The sequence below is a fragment of the Engystomops pustulosus genome, chromosome 2 (assembly GCF_040894005.1).
Source record: "Engystomops pustulosus chromosome 2, aEngPut4.maternal, whole genome shotgun sequence".
NCBI classification, from domain to species: domain Eukaryota; kingdom Metazoa; phylum Chordata; class Amphibia; order Anura; family Leptodactylidae; genus Engystomops; species Engystomops pustulosus.
In genome coordinates, this window is record NC_092412.1 from 19,623,804 (window position 1) to 19,651,407 (window position 27,604).

Consider the following 27,604-nt stretch of genomic DNA (forward strand, 5'->3'; position numbering starts at 1 on the left):
ATAACTACTATAATACTGCCCCCTATGTACAAGAATATAACTACTATAATACTGCCCCCTATGTACAAGAATATAACTACTATAATACTGCCCCCTATGTACAAGAATATAACTACTATAATACTGCCCCCTATGTACAAGAATATAACTACTATAATACTGCCCCCTGTGTACAAGAATATAACTACTATAATACTGCCCCCTATGTACAAGAATATCACTACTATAATACTGCCCCCTATGTACAAGAATATAACTACTATAATACTGCCCCCTATGTACAAGAATATCACTACTATAATACTGCCCCCTATGTACAAGACTATAACTACTATAATACTGCCCCCTATGTACAAGAATATAACTACTATAATACTGCCCCCTGTGTACAAGAATATAACTACTATAATACTTCCCCCCTATGTACAAGAATATAACTACTATAATACTGCCCCCTATGTACAAGAATATAACTACTATAATACTGCCCCCTATGTACAAGAATATAACTACTATAATACTGCCCCCTGTGTACAAGAATATAACTACTATAATACTGCCCCCTATGTAAAAGAATATAACTACTATAATACTGCCCCCTATGTACAAGAATATAACTACTATATTACTGCCCCCTATGTACAAGAATATAACTACTATAATACTGCCCCCTATGTACAAGAATATAACTACTATAATACTGCCCCCTATGTACAAGAATATAACTACTATAATACTGCCCCCTGTGTACAAGAATATAACTACTATAATACTGCCCCCTATGTAAAAGAATATAACTACTATAATACTGCCCCCTATGTACAAGAATATAACTACTATAATACTGCCCCCTATGTACAGGAATATAACTACTATAATACTGCCCCCTATGTACAGGAATATAACTACTATAATAATTTCACCCCTATGTACAAGAATATAACTACTATAATACTTCCCCCTATGTACAAGAATATAACTACTATAATACTGACCCCTATGTACAGGAATATAACTACTATAATACTGCCCCCTATGTACAAGAATATAACTACTATAATACTGCCCCCTATGTACAAGAATATAACTACTATAATACTGCCCCCTATGTACAAGAATATAACTACTATAATACTGCCCCCTATGTACAAGAATATAACTACTATAATACTGCCCCCTATGTACAAGAATATAACTACTATAATACTGCCCCCTATGTACAAGAATATAACTACTATAATACTTCCCCCCCTATGTACAAGAATATAACTACTATAATACTGCCCCCTATGTACAAGAATATAACTACTATAATACTGCCCCTTATGTACAAGAATATAACTACTATAATACTGACCCCTATGTACAAGAATATAACTACTATAATACTTCCCCCCTATGTACAAGAATATAACTACTATAATACTGCCCCCTATGTACAAGAATATAACTACTATAATACTGCCCCCTATGTACAAGAATATAACTACTATAATACTGCCCCCTATGTACAAGAATATAACTACTATAATACTGCCCCCTATGTACAAGAATATAACTACTATAATACTGCCCCCTATGTACAAGAATATAACTACTATAATACTGCCCCCTATGTACAAGAATATAACTACTATAATACTGCCCCTATGTACAAGAATATAACTACTATAATACTGCCCCCTATGTACAAGAATATAACTACTATAATACTACCCCCTATGTACAAGAATATAACTACTATAATAGTGCCCCCTATCTACAAGAATATAACTACTATAATATTGCCCCTATGTACAAGAATATAACTACTATAATACTGACCCTATGTACAAGAATATAACTACTATAATACTGCCCCCTATGTACAAGAATATAACTACTATAATACTGCCCCCTATGTACAAGAATATAACTACTATAATACTGCTCCCTATGTACAAGAATATAACTACTATAATACTGCCCCCTATGTACAAGAATATAACTACTATAATACTGCCCCCTATGTACAAGAATATAACTACTATAATAGTGCCCCCTATCTACAAGAATATAACTACTATAATACTGCTCCCTATGTACAAGAATATAACTACTATAATACTGCTCCCTATGTACAAGAATATAACTACTATAATACTGCCCCCTATGTACAAGAATATAACTACTATAATACTGCTCCCTATGTACAAGAATATAACTACTATAATACTGCTCCCTATGTACAAGAATATAACTACTATAATACTGCCCCCTATGTACAAGAATATAACTACTATAATACTGCTCCCTATGTACAAGAATATAACTACTATAATACTGCCCCCTATGTACAAGAATATAACTACTATAATACTGCTCCCTATGTACACGAATATAACTACTATAATACTGCCCCCTATGTACAAGAATATAACTACTATAATACTGCCCCTATGTACAAGAATATAACTACTATAATACTGCCCCCTATGTACAGGAATATAACTACTATAATACTGCCCCTATGTACAAGAATATAACTACTATAATACTGCTCCTATATACAGGAATATAACTACTATAATACTGCCCACTATGTACAAGAATATAACTACTATAATACTGCTCCTATATACAGGAATATAACTGCTATAATACTGCCCCCTATGTACAGGAATATAACTACTATAATACTGCCCCTTATGTACAGGAATATAACTACTATAATACTGCCTCCTATGTACAGGAATATAACTACTATAATACTGTCCCTATGTTCAAGAATATAACTACTATAATACTGCCCCCTATGTACAAGAATATAACTACTATAATACTGTCTCCTATGTACAAGAATATAACTACTATAATACTGCCCCCTATGTACAAGAATATAACTACTATAATACTGCCCCCTATGTACAAGAATATAACTACTATAATACTGCCCCCTATGTACAGGAATATAACTACTATAATACTGCCCCCTATGTACAAGAATATAACTACTATAATACTGCCCCCTATGTACAGGAATATAACTACTATAATACTGCCCCTATGTACAAGAATATAACTACTATAATACTGCTCCTATATACAGGAATATAACTACTATAATACTGCCCACTATGTACAAGAATATAACTACTATAATACTGCTCCTATATACAGGAATATAACTGCTATAATACTGCCTCCTATGTACAGGAATATAACTACTATAATACTGTCCCTATGTACAGGAATATAACTACTATAATACTGCCCCCTATGTTCAAGAATATAACTACTATAATACTGCCCCCTATGTACAAGAATATAACTACTATAATACTGCCCCCTATGTACAAGAATATAACTACTATAATACTGTCTCCTATGTACAAGAATATAACTACTATAATACTGCCCCCTATGTACAAGAATATAACTACTATAATACTGCCCCCTATGTACAAGAATATAACTACTATAATACTGCCCCCTATGTACAGGAATATAACTACTATAATACTGCCCCCTATGTACAAGAATATAACTACTATAATACTGCCCCCTATGTACAAGAATATAACTACTATAATACTGCCCCCTATGTACAAGAATATAACTACTATAATACTGCCCCCTATGTACAAGAATATAACTACTATAATACTGCTCCCTATGTATTTCCATTTCTCCGCAGCAGTATGTCTTGTAGTGCTATACTTTGTATATGTGGGGGGTAGTTAGATGTTGGGGTGCTCTCTATACGTTGTAGTGATTAGTTGATGCTCAGCATTTCTCCTCTGCAGTATTAGTGTAGCTGTTGTTCCCGGGATGTGTGTGGTTATAGCGCACACTGGGCTCTGCTATGCTCATTACCGGTGCAGGATAACAATCACCCGCTGCTTATTAAAAGGTCAGTAAATACTAAACACTTAGCGCCGGCTCGAAAAATGAGTATTTTGGTACTCGTATCCTTAACGACGCTGCTTACACTGACACCCGGATAGAAGCTGCTGTGTCATTACAGGGGTGGCCTACAATAAGAGAAACATGGCTGCTTATTCTGCAACAAACCGCGCCTCCCCTGCTAACAGGTTGCCTGAGGAATTGCAGCTTAGATTAGTTTAAAGTAAACTTTTATCAAAATCCATCATGATAAATTAGGGGACACTTATTATCCATGGCCTCCTTCCTAAAATTAACTGATTATGCTAATGTGTATGAAGGGCTCCTGGGGGGTGTTACCGTTAGCTTCACAGGCAGTTATACTGTGCAGGTGCACTTCCACCTTCCCAGTGGGTGAGATTACATCAGGCAAAGAGAGTAAGGGGAACAGTGTAACAGCCTGTGAAGCTACTGCATGGAGGGTCCCTGGTAACGCCTCCCTTATTAGCTTAATTTTAAAAGTTGATTTTAGATTGGAAGGAGGCCATGGATAACAAATATAAGAAGATTACCACAGTCACGGTTACTTGGATCTAAGAGGAATTAAATTAGTCATGTAGGTGGAGCTACCTAAAGACATGGGTAAGTTGATAACTTATACTATCATCTATTAGATTCCAATTCTTTCTTCCAGTAGCCACCACTAGAGGGAGCTGATCACCTACGGACTTGTATTAGCAGATTAGTTTGCTCCCCCTATTGGTCAGAGCAGGATTTCAGCACATGCAGGGAAGCTGGAGCTCAGGTGGAGCTGTCCCATGTCCTGAAGTTTCCCGATCCGTGCTCGTCGGCCATCTTTCCCTGGGATACGCTGTGGAGTTGAGCAGAAGTGACAGGCACATCTGTAATCTCTCCATGGGAAGCGCTGAGCGGGATAATTACCGGCATGTGCGGGTCTGTCGGAAGGATGACTATAATTCGGAGGGTTTTCCGCAGAGCTGCCGCTCGCTGGCTACATGTGCCGTGATTAGATATTCATTGGACTGCGGGGACTCGGCATCTGCTGTGGGATTGCGGGGAGGGGGTGACATTTAGTCATCTGGGCGCCCGCACTTGTCACCACGCGCTTCCGGAGATTGGCAAATGTTCCAAGTATTTTACTGTAAATCCCCGAGGATTATTCTAAGTGATGGGAGATCCTGCTGTGCAGAAACCTTCGGATACCGCTGCAAGATATCAGGTCGTAGCCTCTATATCACTGAAAGGGAAACTGTCAGCAGTCTGGACCATACAATACTAGAGATGGTGATGGGCAGATGATAGTAACCATATCATCCAGGGCCAGACCTGGCAGCCGGTGCCTTAGTGTAAGACATATTGTAGATGGACACTCTGCATGGCACTGTATAATATCCGCAACTGCCAGAGTACATGGAAACCGTCAGCAGGTGTGAGCGGACAGACTGCACCCTAGTGTATGATGCTGGTAGCAGCAGGACAGACTGCACCCTAGTGTATGATGTTGGTAGCAGCAGGACAGACTGCACCCTAGTGTATGATGTTGGTAGCAGCAGGACAGACTGCACCCTAGTGTATGATGCTGGTAGCAGCAGGACAGACTGCACCCTAGTGTATGATGCTGGTAGCAGCAGGACAGACTGCACCCTAGTGTATGATGTTGGTAGCAGCAGGACAGACTGCACCCTAGTGTATGATGTTGGTAGCAGCAGGACAGACTGCACCCTAGTGTATGATGTTGGTAGCAGCAGGACAGACTGCACCCTAGTGTATGATGTTGGTAGCAGCAGGACAGACTGCACCCTAGTGTATGATGTTGGTAGCAGCAGGACAGACTGCACCCTAGTGTATGATGTTGGTAGCAGCAGGACAGACTGCACCCTAGTGTATGATGTTGGTAGCAGCAGGACAGACTGCACCCTAGTGTATGATGTTGGTAGCAGCAGGACAGACTGCACCCTAGTGTATGATGTTGGTAGCAGCAGGACAGACTGCACCCTAGTGTATGATGTTGGTAGCAGCAGGACAGACTGCACCCTAGTGTATGATGTTGGTAGCAGCAGGACAGACTGCACCCTAGTGTATGATGTTGGTAGCAGCAGGACAGACTGCACCCTAGTGTATGATGTTGGTAGCAGCAGGACAGACTGCACCCTAGTGTATGATGTTGGTAGCAGCAGGACAGACTGCACCCTAGTGTATGATGTTGGTAGCAGCAGGACAGACTGCACCCTAGTGTATGATGTTGGTAGCAGCAGGACAGACTGCACCCTAGTGTATGATGTTGGTAGCAGCAGGACAGACTGCACCCTAGTGTATGATGTTGGTAGCAGCAGGACAGACTGCACCCTAGTGTATGATGTTGGTAGCAGCAGGACAGACTGCACCCTAGTGTATGATGTTGGTAGCAGCAGGACAGACTGCACCCTAGTGTATGATGTTGGTAGCAGCAGGACAGACTGCACCCTAGTGTATGATGTTGGTAGCAGCAGGACAGACTGCACCCTAGTGTATGATGTTGGTAGCAGCAGGACAGACTGCACCCTAGTGTATGATGTTGGTAGCAGCAGGACAGACTGCACCCTAGTGTATGATGCTGGTAGCAGCAGGACAGACTGCACCCTAGTGTATGATGCTGGTAGCAGCAGGACAGACTGCACCCTAGTGTATGATGCTGGTAGCAGCAGGACAGACTGCACCCTAGTGTATGATGCTGGTAGCAGCAGGACAGACTGCACCCTAGTGTATGATGTTGGTAGCAGCAGGACAGACTGCACCCTAGTGTATGATGCTGGTAGCAGCAGGACAGACTGCACCCTAGTGTATGATGTTGGTAGCAGCAGGACAGACTGCACCCTAGTGTATGATGTTGGTAGCAGCAGGACAGACTGCACCCTAGTGTATGATGTTGGTAGCAGCAGGACAGACTGCACCCTAGTGTATGATGCTGGTAGCAGCAGGACAGACTGCACCCTAGTGTATGATGCTGGTAGCAGCAGGACAGACTGCACCCTAGTGTATGATGCTGGTAGCAGCAGGACAGACTGCACCCTAGTGTTTGATGTTGGTAGCAGCAGGACAGACTGCACCCTAGTGTATGATGTTGGTAGCAGCAGGACAGACTGCACCCTAGTGTATGATGTTGGTAGCAGCAGGACTGTGATTTACATTCCAGAATTGTAATTTCTATCCGTATATCACAGTTCTGCTTCTACTAACAACATACACAAAGGTCTAATTACACATCTCTCCAGGGATAATACCTAACACTGGCTGCAGAGAGCACAGAGTACAGCAGAAATAACAATCCTGGAATTGAAATTCATATGAGTGGGGGAAGGGGTCCTCACACTGCTGTGCTCTGTGCTCTCTGCAGCCAGTTGTGGGTATTTCCCTGGAGAGGTTTGTAATCATACCTTTGTGTATGTTGTTGGTAGCAGCAGGACTGTGGATTTATAATCCAAGATTGTAACTTGTGGGTGTGGGTCCTCACACTGCTGTGCTCCCTGCAGCCAGTGTTATGTATTGTCCCTGGAGATGTGTAAGCATACCTTTTGAATATGTAGCAGCGGGACAGAGATAGATGAATGCATATAACAGGATTGTAACTTCGATGGGGGAGTGGGTCCTCACACTGCTGTGCTTTGTGATCTCTGCAGCTATTATTTGATATTGTCCCTGTAGGTGTGTAATCATTCCTTTGTGCATGCTGTTAGTAGCAGCAGGACTGTGATTTATAGATTTATAATTCAGGATCGTAACTTATGGGTGGTGTGGGTCCTCACACTGCTGTGCTCCCTGCAGCCTGAATGTATATTATAGGATTGTAACTTCGATGGGGGGAGGGGGTCCTCACACTGCTGTGCTTTGTGATCTCTGCAGCCACTGTTAGGTATTGTCCCTGTAGATGTGTTATCATTCCTTTGTGTATGCTGTTAGTAGCAGCAGGACTGTGACCACTTATATTCCTGGATTATAGTTTTTCCAGTGTGTCCTCACACATCTGTGCTCTGTGTATTGTTCTGAGCCTGTGCTTGGAGTATAATCCTTGTAGTAGACTCCTCTACCCCTAGTACCCACTACAGACCGTTCACACCTCTCTCCCAGTTCCCTGCATTACCACCCCCCGCCACTAGTTGGTGCATCCCATTTCCCCGGTTATTGCAGCAGGACCTTTTTCTTCTCAGTATTTAGTGCAGGACCTTTATAGTTTCTGATTAGTCAAGTGTTGATGCTACTAGTACTGGAAGCTCTTCTCAGTCACATCAAAGATACGTTACTAGTCACCTGCTTGACTCGGGTCGGATTACCCCACCAGTACCGTTACATTTGGACTTTGTCCACCCCTGTCATGTAACCGCCAGCGATCATCCTTCACCTTGACTGCAATCCTATACATCAGGCTGTAAGACGACTGGCAGGAGCAGGAGCTGCTTTGTCTTAATTGGAGAAGTATAAGCCACACCCCTTGAATAAGCCACGCCTTCTGTGGAAATAATAGTGTAACCCCAAGGACTATAGGCTCTTAGCTTCTTCTTGGCGGAGGAGGGAGTGTTACACAGAGCGATTACTTCCTCTAAGAAGCCTTGAAATCTTTGCAGCACTTACAAGTGTAATCCAAGTGAGCAGTCACAAAGCGGCTTTAGTCCTCCGGATCGGTGCCAGGAGCGTTCTGTCCAGCAGCTGGAGCCCGCAGGGGGCTGTGTGGTCTGGGCTGCGTCCCAACCCCAGGATCAGCGCCCACTTCTCACCCAGGAATCCTTCTCACAGCACAGGGTTTGTTACAATTGAATCCAGTCTTAATTGCTCTGCTCTGGGTCCTCCTCCGCTGCTATGTAGCTTTAGTGCTGATTAAAGGGGGGTAACCAGGGAGGTCTCTTAGACAGTTTGGTTATGTGAGGATAGAGATTGTCCTGACGGCACATGACCAGGGCAGATTTCAGATACTCGATATATTCACTGACAGCAAGCAGTTTTATTGTATACAAATTGTTAGAAAGTTGCAAAACTCCTCACACATTATAATAATGACTCATTTCTTTAATAAACCAAGAGCGCAGAGGATGAGGATCTTCACATGGGATTGTAGACGTCTCCCGGATCTGAGATAATTTTTCCTTCATTAGTGTAAAAGAACTTAAGAGACTCCAGCAGGAGGATGAGAGAACCCGAACACCCCCACCGCCTAATAACGTGACGTTACCTAATGAGCCCCTGAAGTATTTCCTACACAGACATGTCTGATTCCTAATGAGAGACGTGACCGGGATCTGCGCTGATATCATCGTCTGACACATCCAGGAGCTGCTAAGTGCAGGAGGCGGAAGGAGAGAGGGAACAAGTGATGGGAGAAGTCGTGTACTACAGTACCAGGGGGCGCTATAATAACAGAATCATGGATCAACTAGTATACAGGCGGTCCCCTACTTAAGGACACCCGACTTACAGACAACCCATAGTTACAGACGGACCCCTCTGCCCACTGTGACCTCTGATGAAGCTCTCTGGATGCTTTACTATAGTCCCAGACTGCAATGATCAGCTGTAGGGTGTCTGTAATGAAGCTTTATTGATAATTCTTGGTCCAATTACAGCAAAAATTTTGAAACTCCAATTGTCACTGGGGCAAAAGAAAAAAATTGTCTAGAACTTCAATTATAAAATATACAGTTTCGACTTGCATACAAATTCAACTTAAGAACAAACCTCTGGACCCTATCTTGTATGTAACCCCTGGACTACCTGTATATTGTGGTATTATACTGCCCCCTATGTACAGAAATATAGAACTACTATAATACTGGCCCCTATGTACAAGAATATAACTACTATAATACTGCCCCCTATGTACAAGAATATAACTACTATAATACTGCCCCTATGTACAAGAATATAACTACTATAATACTGCCCCCTATGTACAAGAATATAACTACTATAATACTGCCCCCCTATGTACAAGAATATAACTACTATAATACTGCCCCCTATGTACAAGAATATAACTACTATAATACTGCCCCCTATGTACAAAAATATAACTACTATAATACTGCCCCCTATGTACAAGAATATAACTACTATAATACTGTCCCCTATGTACAGGAATATAACTACTATAATACTGCCCCCTATGTACAAGAATATAACTACTATAATACTGCCCCCTATGTACAAGAATATAACTACTATAATACTGCCCCCTATGTACAGGAATATAACTACTATAATACTGCCCCCTATGCACAAGACTATAACTACTATAATACTGCCCCTATGCACAAGACTATAACTACTATAATACTGCCCCCTATGTACAGGAATATAACTACTATAATACTGCCCCCTATGTACAAGAATATAACTACTATAATACTGTCCCCTATGTACAGGAATATAACTACTATAATACTGTCCCCTATGTACAGGAATATAACTACTATAATACTGTCCAGTGGCGTAACTAGGAGAGGCTGGGCCCCATAGCAGATTTCTGCATGGGGCCCCCCCTTCCCCATAAAAAATATATATACATATCACATAAATATACGCACATTTATATACTAATACACACTTAAAGTACAACACTCATACACTCTTGTGCATATACACACACACACATATATACACTCATACATACATTAGATACGAACATGCACGTACAGTATAAGCACATCATATACACACACATTCTGTATAGCACATATACATTATAAACACAGATTTATCAGACGCTAGCGCTCTTGCACTATTTATCGGCCATGCATCCCTCCCCCTTGTCGTGCGGGATACATCAAGAGGCTTAGTCCTCTTGAATTATTCGGCGGGTGATGTGGCTTTTATGCCCCCTCCAAGCAATGTGGCATATTCACAATTTTAATCGCAAATTCTTGCACTGCGCAAGAATTTGTGATGTCACTGCTTTTATGCCAGAAAATTGGCATAGAAGCTGTGATAAATCTCCCCCATATAGTGTATATATATAATATATTATTATAATATATACTTATAATTCATATAAGATATGTAGTATATTCAAAGCATATATATATATACACTTGCATACAATAGAAACACACCATATACACACATACTGCATACACATACATATAGCACTGACATCATACACACACACATACATATAGTATATACACCCCATACATCATATATACACACAGATATACAGCATATACAGAAACATATACAGTGTATACACATCATACACACATACATATAGTATATACACGCCATGCATCATATAAACACACATATACAGCATATACAGAAACATATACAGTGTATACACATCATACACACATACATATAGTGTATATACACGCCATGCATCATATAAACACACATATACAGCATATACAGAAACATATACAGTGTATACACATCATACACACATACATATAGTATATACACACCATACATCATATATACACAGATATACAGCATATACAGAAACATATACAGTGTATACACATCATACACACATACATATAGTATATACACGCCATGCATCATATAAACACACATATACAGCATATACAGAAACATATACAGTGTATACACATCATACACACATACATATAGTATATACACGCCATGCATCATATAAACACACATATACAGCATATACAGAAACATATACAGTGTATACACATCATACACACATACATATAGTATATACACGCCATGCATCATATAAACACACATATACAGCGTATGAAGAAATACATACAGTATATACACATCATACACACATACATATAGTATATACACACTATACAGCATATACATAAACACACACATATATATACTTACCAGAAGATGTATCCTCGCTCCTTGTGCTCAGGATCTTTCTTCTCCTCGGGCCTAGTCCGTCTGCTCTTCAGTCCCCGGGATGGGCCTGTGCTGCACACTATGTGCCTGGGGCTTCTGCCATTCCCCCGAGGTCCCGGTGGCTCGCAGGCGCTGTATGCAGAACAGAAAGCGCGGCAGGGAGCAACCCAGACCTCACTGCTTCTGTGTGAACACTGGCCGGGGACATATCCGGCGGGTCCCGTACCCTGGGGAGGAGCGGCGGCTGTGTGAACTCCAGTGTACGGACCGCCGGACCTGTGTGCCTCCTCTGCTGCTCCCCGCTGTCAAATGTATGTGGCCCGAGAGGGGAACATCAGGCTAGAGGTGGCGCAAAACCCTAACCACACTACCTTCTCTTCTCTTCGGTGGAATCCCTGAAGTGAATTTGCGCTACAGTCGGCTCGGTAGCGCGGGCCCCCCTAGACCTCGTGGGCCCCGTAGCAGCTGCTACGGCTGTAGTTACGCCACTGATACTGCCCCCTATGTACAAGACTATAACTACTATAATACGGCTCTGCATAGGTAGTTATGTTACCACGTAGCTCGTGCTTTGGTCAGGATGTGATTAGTAGCCTCCTGTATTATGACTGGTTGTGTATACATGCGGTGAGTAGACTCCTGTGTATATCTCTAGTACTGAGGTGATGACTTGCATCTTGTCTCTACTGCATGTGCTGTCACCCAGCTTTCCCGCACTCTGATATCAGGCTGGATGGAGGCGGATATTCTATTTCTGGGATAATCAGAGGTTGTGGTAGTCGTGCGATCCGTTCAGTCTCTGGACGGCTCGGGAGGCGGCCGCTGCTGCGCTTCGCTGGTTTCTTGACAGCCTTCCCCGCGCAGCGTCTTCTCCAGCGTCAGCGCTGTCAAGGTGAACGTCCTCCATATAGACATTCATGCCTTTCCGGAAAGTAAGACACCTCGCCCTACAGCGAGAACTCGTCTATGAATACAGAGCAGCGTCGGCTACCCAGAATCCTCACCATATAGGCAGAATAGGACACGGCACCTATAACGTGCACATATTACCGCCATCTAGTGCTGATATAATACCACCGCTCTGTACCCCAATTAAACATTGCCTCTAAAATATCAGGTTATTTTATAGTGTAATATAACACAAAATATAGTGGCACACTAATACGGTGCTAGTCAGTATAAATAGTACCGCCATCCAGTGCTGTTATAATGTCAACAGTCATTACATAACATAGATTGGCTCAAAAATATAAAAAGTGCTAGAATAACAGAAAGGCATTTCTAGTACATATAGAGCCTACAACAGTGCTATACAGTGTAAATAATACTGCTATATAGTGTCACTATATAACACCAGTGCTATGGAAGTTGTAGAAAAATTGACCTAAACATGTCAGGTCACTAGTAGTGTCACCTAATAGCGGTGTCATGATAGCACTACAATATTTAATACTTTGTAAATAAAACCGCCATACTGTGCCGATATAATATCACCACTGGAAGAAGAACAAAAATATGACCCTATTGTTAGGGTCGCCTAATAGCCGTGTGTTATGACATTATCACCTTTTGTAGTACTCACAAAAGTACCGCCATACAGTGTCCATGTAATACCACCGCTAAGTATTTTATGGCTCATAAATATCAGGCTACTATTTATGCTACATAATAGCAATGCTGTGATATGTAGTGCCACTGCAGTGTAGATAGTACCGCCATACCGTGCCCTTAGTGGCAGCCAAAGTAAATTGGTTTAAAAATTTCTACTCACTAAATGCACCTAAAAAAGTGTAAATAACACCGTCATATGGTGCAGAGATAAAATCGCCAATCAGTGAAATACATACGGTATGAAAGGTAAGTATTTTCTATGGGTTTCTGTATAGAGGAGCACATGTCTTAGGTCTCCTATAGGTGACAGATGAGTTGATGTTACTCAATCCTTTTCCTTACCCGCGAAATGCGTCTACGACCTGATTTTATCCCGGTGAAATTTCCTGTTTCGCTATTTCTGGATCCGGTCATAAATCCTTGGTGGACGTTATTTTTCAGCTAAATTTTGACCTCCTAAAATTAGATGGGTTTGGGAGGGGCTGCAGGGTGACTCCATGATGTTATCTGCCATTGTGGAAGTGAATTTCTTCAGGAGTATTATTCAGAAAGTATTGAAATCTATTTATACTGCCAGTGGGACATGAGCTATGTTCTCTTATGTCTTATAGAAAACTTAGTCCCATCTGCTGCGGTAGCTGTAGTGCAGGCCATATGGAATGACAATCCTTGTTTCCCTGACTTCTGTATGGAAATGATCCTCTAGTTACACTACCATGGGGTAGTGGGACAATATCTCTCAATTTGGACTTTTATAGAAAACTTAGTCCCATCTGCTGCGGTAGCTGTAGTGCAGGCCATATGGAATGACAATCCTTGTTTCCCTGACTTCTGTATGGAAATGATCCTCTATTTACACTACCATGGGGTAGTGGGACAATATCTCTCAATTTGGACTTTTATAGAAAACTTAGTCAACACTGCTGTGAGAGCTGTTGCTTAGGCCATATTGGTTATCAACCCAGCTTTCTCAGACTGTGTGGAGATTATTTTCTAGTTGTATTGACATGAGGAATCAGGGGAATTGTCTCCTCTTATAGAAAACTTTATTATATCTGCTGCGGGAATTGTAGTGCAGGCCATATTGGTTATCTACTCTGCTTTACCAGGTCCTCTAAATATGCTGCCATTGGGGAAAAAGGACTATATTTCAAAATTAGGACCTTGATAGAAAATTACGTTACAACTGCTGCAGGAGCTGTAGCGGAGGCCATATGGGTTGTCAATCCAACGTTCCTAAACTCTATTGTGGGATTGATTCTCTTGTTTATAGCTCCCTGGGGAAACTGTGTCATAATCGGGACTTTTATAAAACACCTAGTGAGATCTGCTGCGGTACATGCAATGGGGACATTACACAGGCTTATTAGGATAATTTTGCGATTCAAAAGCATATTCGAAAACTTATATTTTTACAAAAATTGTAAAAAATTTTTTTTTTTTTAAAGAAGATGTGTTGGGGGTTCCTGTCACATCCTTCATGTTATGTCTTGTACCTCCTCTTCTTTTGCAGCTGCCATAAAGAATACTCTCCCTGCTGTCATTTTGACTCCTGTATTTTGCAGCAGGCATAAAGCACCCTCTTCTTGCTTTCATGTGACTCCTGTTCTTTGCAGCAGCCATAAAGCGCACCCCCTGCTGTCATTTGTAGCTGCCATAAAGTGCATAACCCTCCCTGCTGTCACATGACTCCTGTTCTTTGCAGCAGCCATAAAGCACCCACTCCTTGCTGTCACATGATTGCCATAAAGTGCCCTCTCTTTACTGCACTCATAACACAGTGAAGATTTTGTACACAAAGATATGGAATGGGTTCCCCTTTAAACGCTGTCATGTGACCCTGGAGGTCGGGGTTGCACACGGTTATTTAGAAGGCTCAGCCTTGGCTTCTTATCTAAATGGCTTCCCCGTCCAATCACAGATGAATATCTCCCATCACAGGACGGGGACAGAACGTGAAGTCCGGATCCCAGGAATATTCCACATTCCGCTCTCAGACTAATGGCGGATCACATGACCCTGATGTTACCAAAATATTTGGCTCTTACAACATGCGGAGCTGATAGAGCAGAGGAGCTCGTGACATTGTGTTAGTAGAAATGGGGAATAATTCAAGTGCAAAGTAAAGAAGACCAAGCCGTGCTCTTAATTGTTAAGTTTATTATGCTAATGAGTTGATGCAGACGGTCCCACTTGACTGTAAAGAACTTTAAAGGACACCTGTCATCAGGTCTGTGTCACTATTTCTGTCACCTCTACCTGTTGGCGCAGCTCCCAAGGATCCATCCCAGCCTTTATCTAGTTATTTCATACATTAATCATTGTAAAATCATCTATTCTTTATTATGTAAATGAGGCTGGTCACATGGTCAGAGGCAGTGATGTCACCCCTGTCACCCCTCCCCTCTCCTCCCCCTGCTCATGTCTGTGTGTAATGTATAGTAAAGCATTGCTAGTGTGAGTGCTGCATCTGCTGACATGCTGCATCCTCCTAATACACAGGTGAGAGACACAGACATCAGCTACACATGAATCTGACATGTTCTGCTGTAACATGGCTGCCTGGAGCTGCTGTATCTCTCCTATACACACACACTGGCTGCAGGAGGTGTGGCCACCAGCAAGCACATGGAGCAGCCATTACATGGAGCAGCTGTCAGTCAAGCACTGGGGGTGTGGCTGTGCCTCCCACTCATCAATAAGTTGGACAGCTTGAATATGCTAATGACTCATTGGACAATTCACAGGTCATTTGCATACAGCTTTAGGACCTCATTGCTTAGGTTTACAGGCATGTAGAGGGATAATGAAGGGATAGAGGCAATGCTCTCTAATGGCAGTTTATGAAAATCTATTTAGTTTAGGGGGTTATTTTGCCTGACGGGTTCTCTGGACATCCCCTTTAATGAACTTGTCCTCATCTCATGTGATTTCCTCTTTCTGTCCGCAGTGGGAGCTGCTATGGTTCATGATCCTCACCTTCACCTTCTTCCTCACACTTACCTGGTTTTATTTCTGGTGGGAAGTTCACAACGACTACAATGAGTTCAACTGGTGAGTATCTGCTGTGCGTCCTGCTCCCTCCACCCACTCATAGAGAAAGCTTGTGAGTCCTGCTCCCTCCACCCACTCATAGAAAAAGCCTGTGAGTCCTGCTTCCTCCACCCACTCATAGAAAAAGCCTGTGAGTCCTGCTACATCCACCCACTCATATAGAAAGCCTGTGAGTCCTGCTACATCCACCCACTCATATAGAAAGCCTGTGAGTCCCGCTACATCCGCCCACTCATATAGAAAGCTTGTGAGTCCTGCTACATCCACCCACTCATATAGAAAGCTTGTGAGACCTGCTTCCTCCACCCACTCATATAGAAAGCCTGTGAGTCCTGCTACATCCACCCACTCATATAGAAATCCTGTGAGTCCAGCTACATCCACCCACTCATATAGAAAGCCTGTGAGTCCCGCTACATCCGCCCACTCATATGGAAAACCTGTGAGTCCTGCTACATCTTGCCACACATATAGAAAGCCTGTGAGTCCTGCTACATCCACCCACTCATAGAGAAAGCCTATGAGTCCTGCTACATCCACCCACTCATAGAGAGAGCCTGGGAGTCCTGCTACATCCACCCACTCATATAGAGAGCCTGGGAGTCCCGCTACATCTGCCCACTCATATGGAAAACCTGTGAGTCCTGCTACATCTTGCCACACATATAGAAAGCCTATGAGTCCTGCTACATCCACCCACTCATAGAGAAAGCCTATGAGTCCTGCTACATCCACCCACTCATAGAGAGAGCCTGGGAGTCCTGCTCCCTCCACCCACTCATAGAGAAAGCCTGTGAGTCCTGCTCCCTCCACCCACTCATAGAGAAAGCCTGTGAGTCCTGCTGTAAGCATTGAGCAATGTGCATTGTTACAAATCCACTTAAAGGGTTAAAGTGAAGTGACAGAATGACTGGAATTAGACCAGGATACTGGGGGATCATCACTTTCCAGGTCTTTTCTGTCTTCACTTTGATCTATGGAGAAGTAGAGGGGTCAGAGTGCGGCCCTCGGACTAAATCCAGTGCAGCCGTAGTGACCTTCAGGGGATTTAAAGGGATTTCTCTCTGTGCTCTGTGTGTCTGAGCAGCAGGTATAACACTGCACATCATATCCAGGGGCTGAGCAGGTCTACAATTATAGTCTTTCATAGCTGGGGGCTCTGTTGTATTGCTGGCTGTGTAATACACGTAGACAGAAGTGGTGACATGTGGTACTGCACAGTGTTGTTTTTGTCTGCTGTGTGAACTCTGCCTTACCAGATAGGAGTTATTTTTAGGTCCTAGATATTTTTATTGCAGGCCACAGAGCACCTGATAACTGAGCCAGCTGCAGTGCCTATAGACCAGCGCCCCCTACAGGGTACAGAGCACCTGATAACTGAGCCACCTGCAGTGCCTATAGACCAGCGCCCCCTACAGGCCACAGAGCACCTGATAACTGAGCCACCTGCAGTGCCTATAGACCAGCGCCCCCTACAGGGTACAGAGCACCTGATAACTGAGCCACCTGCAGTGCCTATAGACCAGCGCCCCCTACAGGGCACAGAGCACCTGATAACTGAGCCAGCTGCAGTGCCTATAGACCAGCGCCCCCTACAGGGCACAGAGCAGATAACTGAGCCAGCTGCAGTGCCTATAGACCAGCGCCCCCTACAGGGTACAGAGCACCTGATAACTGAGCCAGCTGCAGTGCCTATAGACCAGCGCCCCCTACAGGGTACAGAGCACCTGATCACTGAGCCAGCTGCAGTGCCTATAGACCAGCGCCCCCTACAGGGCACAGAGCACCTGATAACTGAGCCAGCTGCAGTGCCTATAGACCAGCGCCCCCTACAGGGCACAGAGCACCTGATAACTGAGCCAGCTGCAGTGCCTATAGACCAGCGCCCCCTACAGGGCACAGAGCACCTGATAACTGAGCCAGCTGCAGTGCCTATAGATCAGCGCCCCCTACAGGGTACAGAGCACCTGATCACTGAGCCAGCTGCAGTGCCTATAGACCAGCGCCCCCTACAGGGCACAGAGCACCTGATCACTGAGCCAGCTGCAGTGCCTATAGACCAGCGCCCCCTACAGGGCACAGAGCACCTCATAACTGAGTCAGCTGCAGTGCCTATAGACCAGCGCCCCCTACAGGGCACAGAGCACCTGATAACTGAGCCAGCTGCAGTGCCTATAGACCAGCGCCCCCTACAGGGCACAGAGAACCTGATCACTGAGCCAGCTACAGTGCCTATAGACCAGCGCCCCCTACAGGGCACAGAGCACCTAATAACTGAGCCAGCTGCAGTGCCTATAGACCAGCGCCCCCTACAGGGCACAGAGCACCTGATAACTGAGCCAGCTGCAGTGCCTATAGACCAGCGCCCCCTACAGGGCACAGAGCACCTGATAACTGAGCCAGCTAAAGTGCCTATAGACCAGCGCCCCCTACAGGGTACAGAGCACCTGATAACTGAGCCACCTGCAGTGCCTATAGACCAGCGCCCCCTACAGGGCACAGAGCACCTGATAACTGAGCCACCTGCAGTGCCTATAGACCAGCGCCCCCTACAGGGTACAGAGCACCTGATAACTGAGCCAGCTGCAGTGCCTATAGACCAGCGCCCCCTACAGGGTACAGAGCACCTGATCACTGAGCCAGCTGCAGTGCCTATAGACCAGCGCCCCCTACAGGGCACAGAGCACCTGATAACTGAGCCAGCTGCAGTGCCTATAGACCAGCGCCCCCTACAGGGCACAGAGCACCTGATAACTGAGCCAGCTGCAGTGCCTATAGACCAGCGCCCCCTACAGGGCACAGAGCACCTGATAACTGAGCCAGCTGCAGTGCCTATAGATCAGCGCCCCCTACAGGGTACAGAGCACCTGATCACTGAGCCAGCTGCAGTGCCTATAGACCAGCGCCCCCTACAGGGCACAGAGCACCTGATCACTGAGCCAGCTGCAGTGCCTATAGACCAGCGCCCCCTACAGGGCACAGAGCACCTCATAACTGAGTCAGCTGCAGTGCCTATAGACCAGCGCCCCCTACAGGGCACAGAGCACCTGATAACTGAGCCAGCTGCAGTGCCTATAGACCAGCGCCCCCTACAGGGCACAGAGAACCTGATCACTGAGCCAGCTACAGTGCCTATAGACCAGCGCCCCCTACAGGGCACAGAGCACCTAATAACTGAGCCAGCTGCAGTGCCTATAGACCAGCGCCCCCTACAGGGCACAGAGCACCTGATAACTGAGCCAGCTGCAGTGCCTATAGACCAGCGCCCCCTACAGGGCACAGAGCACCTGTTAACTAAGCCAGCTAAAGTGCCTATAGACCAGCGCCCCCTACAGGGCACAGAGCACCTGATAACTGAGCCAGCTGCAGTGCCTATAGATCAGCGCCCCCTACAGGGTACAGAGCACCTGATCACTGAGCCAGCTGCAGTGCCTATAGACCAGCGCCCCCTACAGGTCACAGAGCACCTGATCACTGAGCCAGCTGCAGTGCCTATAGACCAGCGCCCCCTACAGGGCACAGAGCACCTAATAACTGAGCCAGCTGCAGTGCCTATAGACCAGCGCCCCCTACAGGGCACAGAGCACCTGATAACTGAGCCAGCTGCAGTGCCTATAGACCAGCGCCCCCTACAGGGCACAGAGCACCTGATAACTGAGCCAGCTGCAGTGCCTATAAACCAGCGCCCCCTACAGGGCACAGAGCACCTGATAACTGAGCCAGCTGCAGTGCCTATAGATCAGCGCCCCCTACAGGGTACAGAGCACCTGATCACTGAGCCAGCTGCAGTGCCTATAGACCAGCGCCCCCTACAGGGCACAGAGCACCTGATCACTGAGCCAGCTGCAGTGCCTATAGACCAGCGCCCCCTACAGGGCACAGAGCACCTGATAACTGAGCCAGCTGCAGTGCCTATAGACCAGCGCCCCCTACAGGGCACAGAGCACCTGATAACTGAGCCAGCTGCAGTGCCTATAGACCAGCGCCCCCTACAGGGCACAGAGCACCTGATAACTGAGCCAGCTGCAGTGCCTATAGATCAGCGCCCCCTACAGGGTACAGAGCACCTGATCACTGAGCCAGCTGCAGTGCCTATAGACCAGCGCCCCCTACAGGGCACAGAGCACCTGATCACTGAGCCAGCTGCAGTGCCTATAGACCAGCGCCCCCTACAGGGCACAGAGCACCTCATAACTGAGTCAGCTGCAGTGCCTATAGACCAGCGCCCCCTACAGGGCACAGAGCACCTGATAACTGAGCCAGCTGCAGTGCCTATAGACCAGCGCCCCCTACAGGGCACAGAGAACCTGATAACTGAGCCAGCTGCAGTGCCTATAGACCAGCGCCCCCTACAGGGCACAGAGAACCTGATCACTGAGCCAGCTGCAGTGCCTTTAGACCAGCGCCCCCTACAGGGTACAGAGCACCTGATAACTGAGCCAGCTGCAGTGCCTATAGACCAGCGCCCCTACAGGGCACAGAGCACCTGATAACTGAGCCAGCTGCAGTGCCTATAGACCAGCGCCCCCTACAAGGCACAGAGCACCTGATAACTGAGCCAGCTGCAGTGCCTATAGATCAGCGCCCCCTACAGGGTACAGAGCACCTGATAACTGAGCCAGCTGCAGTGCCTATAGACCAGCGCCCCCTACAGGGCACAGAGCACCTGATAACTGAGCCAGCTGCACTGCCTATAGACCAGCGCCCCCTACAGGGCACAGAGAACCTGATCACTGAGCCAGCTGCAGTGCCTATAGACCAGCGCCCCCTACAGGGCACAGAGCACCTGATAACTGAGCCAGCTGCAGTGCCTATAGACCAGCGCCCCCTACAGGGTACAGAGCACCTGATAACTGAGCCAGCTGCAGTGCCTATAGACCAGCGCCCCCTACAGGGCACAGAGCACCTGATAACTGAGCCAGCTGCAGTGCCTATAGACCAGCGCCCCCTACAGGGCACAGAGCACCTGATAACTGAGCCAGCTGCAGTGCCTATAGACCAGCGCCCCCTACAGGGCACAGAGCACCTGATAACTGAGCCAGCTGCAGTGCCTATAGATCAGCGCCCCCTACAGGGTACAGAGCACCTGATCACTGAGCCAGCTGCAGTGCCTATAGACCAGCGCCCCCTACAGGGCACAGAGCACCTGATCACTGAGCCAGCTGCAGTGCCTATAGACCAGCGCCCCCTACAGGGCACAGAGCACCTCATAACTGAGTCAGCTGCAGTGCCTATAGACCAGCGCCCCCTACAGGGCACAGAGCACCTGATAACTGAGCCAGCTGCAGTGCCTATAGACCAGCGCCCCCTACAGGGCACAGAGAACCTGATCACTGAGCCAGCTACAGTGCCTATAGACCACCGCCCCCTACAGGGCACAGAGCACCTAATAACTGAGCCAGCTGCAGTGCCTATAGACCAGCGCCCCCTACAGGGCACAGAGCACCTGATAACTGAGCCAGCTGCAGTGCCTATAGACCAGCGCCCCCTACAGGGCACAGAGCACCTGATAACTGAGCCAGCTAAAGTGCCTATAGACCAGCGCCCCCTACAGGGCACAGAGCACCTGATAACTGAGCCAGCTGCAGTGCCTATAGATCAGCGCCCCCTACAGGGTACAGAGCACCTGATCACTGAGCCAGCTGCAGTGCCTATAGACCAGCGCCCCCTACAGGGCACAGAGCACCTGATCACTGAGCCAGCTGCAGTGCCTATAGACCAGCGCCCCCTACAGGGCACAGAGCACCTAATAACTGAGCCAGCTGCAGTGCCTATAGACCAGCGCCCCCTACAGGGCACAGAGCACCTGATAACTGAGCCAGCTGCAGTGCCTATAGACCAGCGCCCCCTACAGGGCACAGAGCACCTGATAACTGAGCCAGCTGCAGTGCCTATAGACCAGCGCCCCCTACAGGGCACAGAGCACCTGATAACTGAGCCAGCTGCAGTGCCTATAGATCAGCGCCCCCTACAGGGTACAGAGCACCTGATCACTGAGCCAGCTGCAGTGCCTATAGACCAGCGCCCCCTACAGGGCACAGAGCACCTGATCACTGAGCCAGTTGCAGTGCCTATAGACCAGCGCCCCCTACAGGGCACAGAGCACCTGATAACTGAGCCAGCTGCAGTGCCTATAGACCAGCGCCCCCTACAGGGCACAGAGCACCTGATAACTGAGCCAGCTGCAGTGCCTATAGACCAGCGCCCCCTACAGGGCACAGAGCACCTGATAACTGAGCCAGCTGCAGTGCCTATAGATCAGCGCCCCCTACAGGGTACAGAGCACCTGATCACTGAGCCAGCTGCAGTGCCTATAGACCAGCGCCCCCTACAGGGCACAGAGCACCTGATCACTGAGCCAGCTGCAGTGCCTATAGACCAGCGCCCCCTACAGGGCACAGAGCACCTCATAACTGAGTCAGCTGCAGTGCCTATAGACCAGCGCCCCCTACAGGGCACAGAGCACCTGATAACTGAGCCAGCTGCAGTGCCTATAGACCAGCGCCCCCTACAGGGCACAGAGAACCTGATAACTGAGCCAGCTGCAGTGCCTATAGACCAGCGCCCCCTACAGGGCACAGAGAACCTGATCACTGAGCCAGCTACAGTGCCTTTAGACCAGCGCCCCCTACAGGGTACAGAGCACCTGATAACTGAGCCAGCTGCAGTGCCTATAGACCAGCGCCCCTACAGGGCACAGAGCACCTGATAACTGAGCCAGCTGCAGTGCCTATAGACCAGCGCCCCCTACAGGGCACAGGGCACCTGATAACTGAGCCAGCTGCAGTGCCTATAGATCAGCGCCCCCTACAGGGTACAGAGCACCTGATAACTGAGCCAGCTGCAGTGCCTATAGACCAGCGCCCCCTACAGGGCACAGAGCACCTGATAACTGAGCCAGCTGCACTGCCTATAGACCAGCGCCCCCTACAGGGCACAGAGAACCTGATCACTGAGCCAGCTGCACTGCCTATAGACCAGCGCCCCCTACAGGGCACAGAGCACCTGATAACTGAGCCAGCTGCAGTGCCTATAGACCAGCGCCCCCTACAGGGTACAGAGCACCTGATAACTGAGCCAACTGCAGTGCCTATAGACCAGCGCCCCCTACAGGGTACAGAGCACCTGATAACTGAGCCAGCTGCAGTGCCTATAGACCAGCGCCCCCTACAGGGCACAGAGCACCTGATAACTGAGCCAGCTGCAGTGCCTATAGACCAGCGCCCCCTACAGGGCACAGAGCACCTGATAACTGAGCCAGCTGCAGTGCCTATAGACCAGCGCCCCCTACAGGGCACAGAGCACCTGATAACTGAGCCAGCTGCAGTGCCTATAGACCAGCGCCCCCTACAGGGCACAGAGCACCTGATAACTGAGCCAGCTGCAGTGCCTATAGACCAGCGCCCCCTACAGGGCACAGAGCACCTGATCACTGAGCCAGCTGCAGTGCCTATAGACCAGCGCCCCCTACAGAGCACAGAGCACCTGATAACTGACCCAGCTGCAGTGCCTATAGACCAGCGCCCCCTACAGGGTACAGAGCACCTGATAACTGAGCCAGCTGCAGTGCCTATAGACCAGCGCCCCCTACAGGGCACAGAGCACCTGATCACTGAGCCAGCTGCAGTGCCTATAGACCAGCGCCCCCTACAGGGCACAGAGCACCTGATAACTGAGCCAGCTGCAGTGCCTATAGACCAGCGCCCCCTACAGGGCACAGAGCACCTGATAACTGAGCCAGCTGCAGTGCCTATAGACCAGCGCCCCCTACAGGGCACAGAGCACCTGATCACTGAGCCAGCTGCAGTGCCTATAGACCAGCGCCCCCTACAGGGCACAGAGCACCTGATAACTGAGCCACCTGCAGTGCCTATAGACCAGCGCCCCCTACAGGGCACAGAGCACCTGATAACTGAGCCAGCTGCAGTGCCTATAGACCAGCGCCCCCTACAGGGCACAGAGCACCTGATCACTGAGCCAGCTGCAGTGCCTATAGACCAGCGCCCCCTACAGGGCACAGAGCACCTGATAACTGAGCCAGCTGCAGTGCCTATAGACCAGCGCCCCCTACAGGGCACAGAGCACCTGATAACTGAGCCAGCTGCAGTGCCTATAGACCAGCGCCCCCTACAGGGCACAGAGCACCTGATAACTGAGCCAGCTGCAGTGCCTATAGACCAGCGCCCCCTACAGGGCACAGAGCACCTGATAACTGAGCCAGCTGCAGTGCCTATAGACCAGCGCCCCCTACAGGGCACAGAGCACCTGATCACTGAGCCAGCTGCAGTGCCTATAGACCAGCGCCCCCTACAGGGCACAGAGCACCTGATAACTGAGCCAGTTGCATTGCCTATAGACCAGCGCCCCCTACAGGGCACAGAGCACCTGATAACTGAGCCAGCTGCAGTGCCTATAGACCAGCGCCCCCTACAGGGCACAGAGCACCTGATCACTGAGCCAGCTGCAGTGCCTATAGACCAGCGCCCCCTACAGGGCACAGAGCACCTGATCACTGAGCCAGCTGCAGTGCCTATAGACCAGCGCCCCCTACAGGGCACAGAGCACCTCATAACTGAGCCAGCTGCAGTGCCTATAGACCAGCGCCCCCTACAGGGCACAGAGCACCTGATCACTGAGTCAGCTGCAGTGCCTATAGACCAGCGCCCCCTACAGGGCACTCGTCATTCACGTCTCACTTCCACAGACTGTGCAAATGGGTCACTAGAGGCAGAAGGAGGAATTACACAAATACAGAAGAGCGGACACATATACACGGGGAATGTGGCTGCAGTGTAGTGTAGGGGATAAGCTACAGGGAGGGCTTTATATTCTACTATTCACATTGCTTTTTAATATAAAAAAAGATCTTTAAAGGCAGCAAGAGAAAGCTTGTGAGTCCTGCTACATCCACCCACTCGTATAGAAAGCTTGTGAGTCCTGCTACATCCACCCACTCGTATAGAATGCCTGTGAGTCCCGCTACATCCACCCACTCATATAGAAAGCTTGTGAGTCCTGCTACATCCACCCACTCATATAGAAAGCTTGTGAGTCCTGCTTCCTCCACCCACTCATATAGAAAGCTTGTGAGTCCTGCTTCCTCCACCCACTCATATAGAAAGCTTGTGAGTCCTGCTACATCCACCCACTCGTATAGAAAGCCTGTGAGTCCTGCTACATCCACCCACTCATATAGAAAGCCTGTGAGTCCTGCTACATCCACCCACTCATATAGAAAGCTTGTGAGTCCTGCTTCCTCCACCCACTCATATAGAAAGCTTGTGAGTCCTGCTACATCCACCCACTCGTATAGAAAGCCTGTGAGTCCTGCTACATCCACCCACTCGTATAGAAAGCTTGTGAGTCCCGCTACATCCACTCACTCGTATAGAAAGCTTGTGAGTCCTGCTACATCCACCCACTTGTATAGAAAGCCTGTGAGTCCTGTTATATCCACCCACTCATAGAGAAAGCCTGTGAGTCCTGTTATATCCACCCACTCATATAGAAAGCCTGTGAGTCCTGCTACATCCACCCACTTGTATAGAAAGCCTGTGAGTCCTGCTACATCCACCCACTCATAGAGAAAGCCTGTGAGTCCTGTTACATCCACCCACTCATATAGAAAGCCTGTGAGTCCTGCTACATCCACCCACTCATATAGAAAGCCTGTGAGTCCTGCTACATCCACCCACTCATATAGAAAGCCTGTGGGTTCTGCTATCTCCTCCAACTCATAGAGAAAGCCTGTGATTCCTGCTACATCCACCCACTCATATAGAAAGCCTGTGGGTTCTGCTATCTCCTCCAACTCATAGAGAAAGCCTGTGATTCCTGCTACATCCACCCACTCATAGAGAAAGACTGTGAGTCCTACCTCCTCCTGGTCATCTGTATACAGTAGATGCGAGTGTATATATAGGTACCTGACTACTTCTCCATGTATTGCAGGTTTTTATATAACAGAACGGGACAATGGAGTGACTGGTCCATTCCAATCCTGGTCTCTACTGCTGCGGGGTTCACTTACATTACAGCACTCTTGGTAAGTTTTTTTGTCAAGGCTCAAGAGCTTGAATTTACTCCAGAGCTGCATTCACCATTCTGCTTGATCCTTGGTCACATGGGATGGCGTCACATGTAGTATTTCTGTGATAAATTAGATAAAAATACGGTTTAGAAGACACTACAATGCAGTCAATCGATACAATGCAATCATCTGATTTTTGAGTGAATAGAATCCTTAATGCAGCTTTGGATGTGACTGGAGTAAACACTATCCTTTTTAAGAGCTGCACTCCTCCTGCTGGGGTACTCCGGTACTACACTCCGGTAATTACTCTGTATTAGGCCATCACACGATTATTTCAGGGCGATCCATCAGATGTGATCATAAATATTCATCAGATAATGACTCCTCAGACGCGGCCACTTAGCGTCGCCCTCCAGGGTCACACGAAGGGCGAGATTTACAGAACATTACTAATACAACACAAGAGGTTCTACATAATGAGCTCCAGAGCAGGGGAGGGGGGTTGTGCTTCAAAGGTTGAGAGGAGAACAGCACTCCTATAGGTTGTATAGGGTATTACACACTATAGTGTCAAACACTGCCCCAGCAGGTAACAAGTGGTACTGCATCCTTCATAAGAAAACAGTGGAGTTCAAAACATTGTGGGTTTCAGGGGTCCCTGATGAAAATGAAGTAACAGAACCTAATGGAGACCTTTATTCCTCCAGCACTCCTAGTGGATAACCAGGGTACTACACTCTGTTCATTGAGCACAGTGCCCCCAGAGGTGACAGGATGGCATGCATTATTACATCCTCTAGAATTTCATAGATAACACAGCACACCTACAGGTAGTTCAGGGTACTACACTCTATTAGCACTGGTCCAATGCCATCACCTGGGGGTCTCCGTTGAAGGGGCCATTCACTATATAACAGCGGGTTGACGGTTGTAAATGTCGCGGAGCTGGAGACGCGTGACAATGTGTAATGATTATTGGGGCAGGAAGATTCTGTAATTCCTCCTGTGAGAGAATCCTGCAGTCAGTCTCTTCCTGGTCTGTTGTGGTTGATACCAGAGAGCAATAGATTGCATGCTGATGCCTTGGCTAACACTGCGTCTTGCCTTGCAGATACTGGCACTATGTCACATAGCTGTGGGACAGCAGCTGAACTTACACTGGCTTCACAAGGTACA

General features: G+C 47.3%; 1 protein-coding gene across 5 annotated transcripts in view; it reads left to right on the forward strand.

The window, feature by feature from the left end:
• Nucleotides 1–27,604, forward strand: part of GDPD5 (glycerophosphodiester phosphodiesterase domain containing 5) — a 138,065-nt gene that overhangs the window by 89,222 nt on the left and 21,239 nt on the right. For all 5 annotated transcript variants that reach the window (XR_011853002.1, XM_072133893.1, XM_072133891.1 and 2 more), the window contains exons 3-5: nucleotides 16,292–16,395; nucleotides 26,347–26,440; nucleotides 27,540–27,599. Coding sequence is in view for 4 of the 5 variants with exons in the window: in XM_072133893.1 (XP_071989994.1) it covers nucleotides 16,292–16,395; nucleotides 26,347–26,440; nucleotides 27,540–27,599 (258 nt within the window). In the remaining variant the exon portion in view is untranslated. The remainder of the gene's footprint in view (nucleotides 1–16,291; nucleotides 16,396–26,346; nucleotides 26,441–27,539; nucleotides 27,600–27,604) is intronic.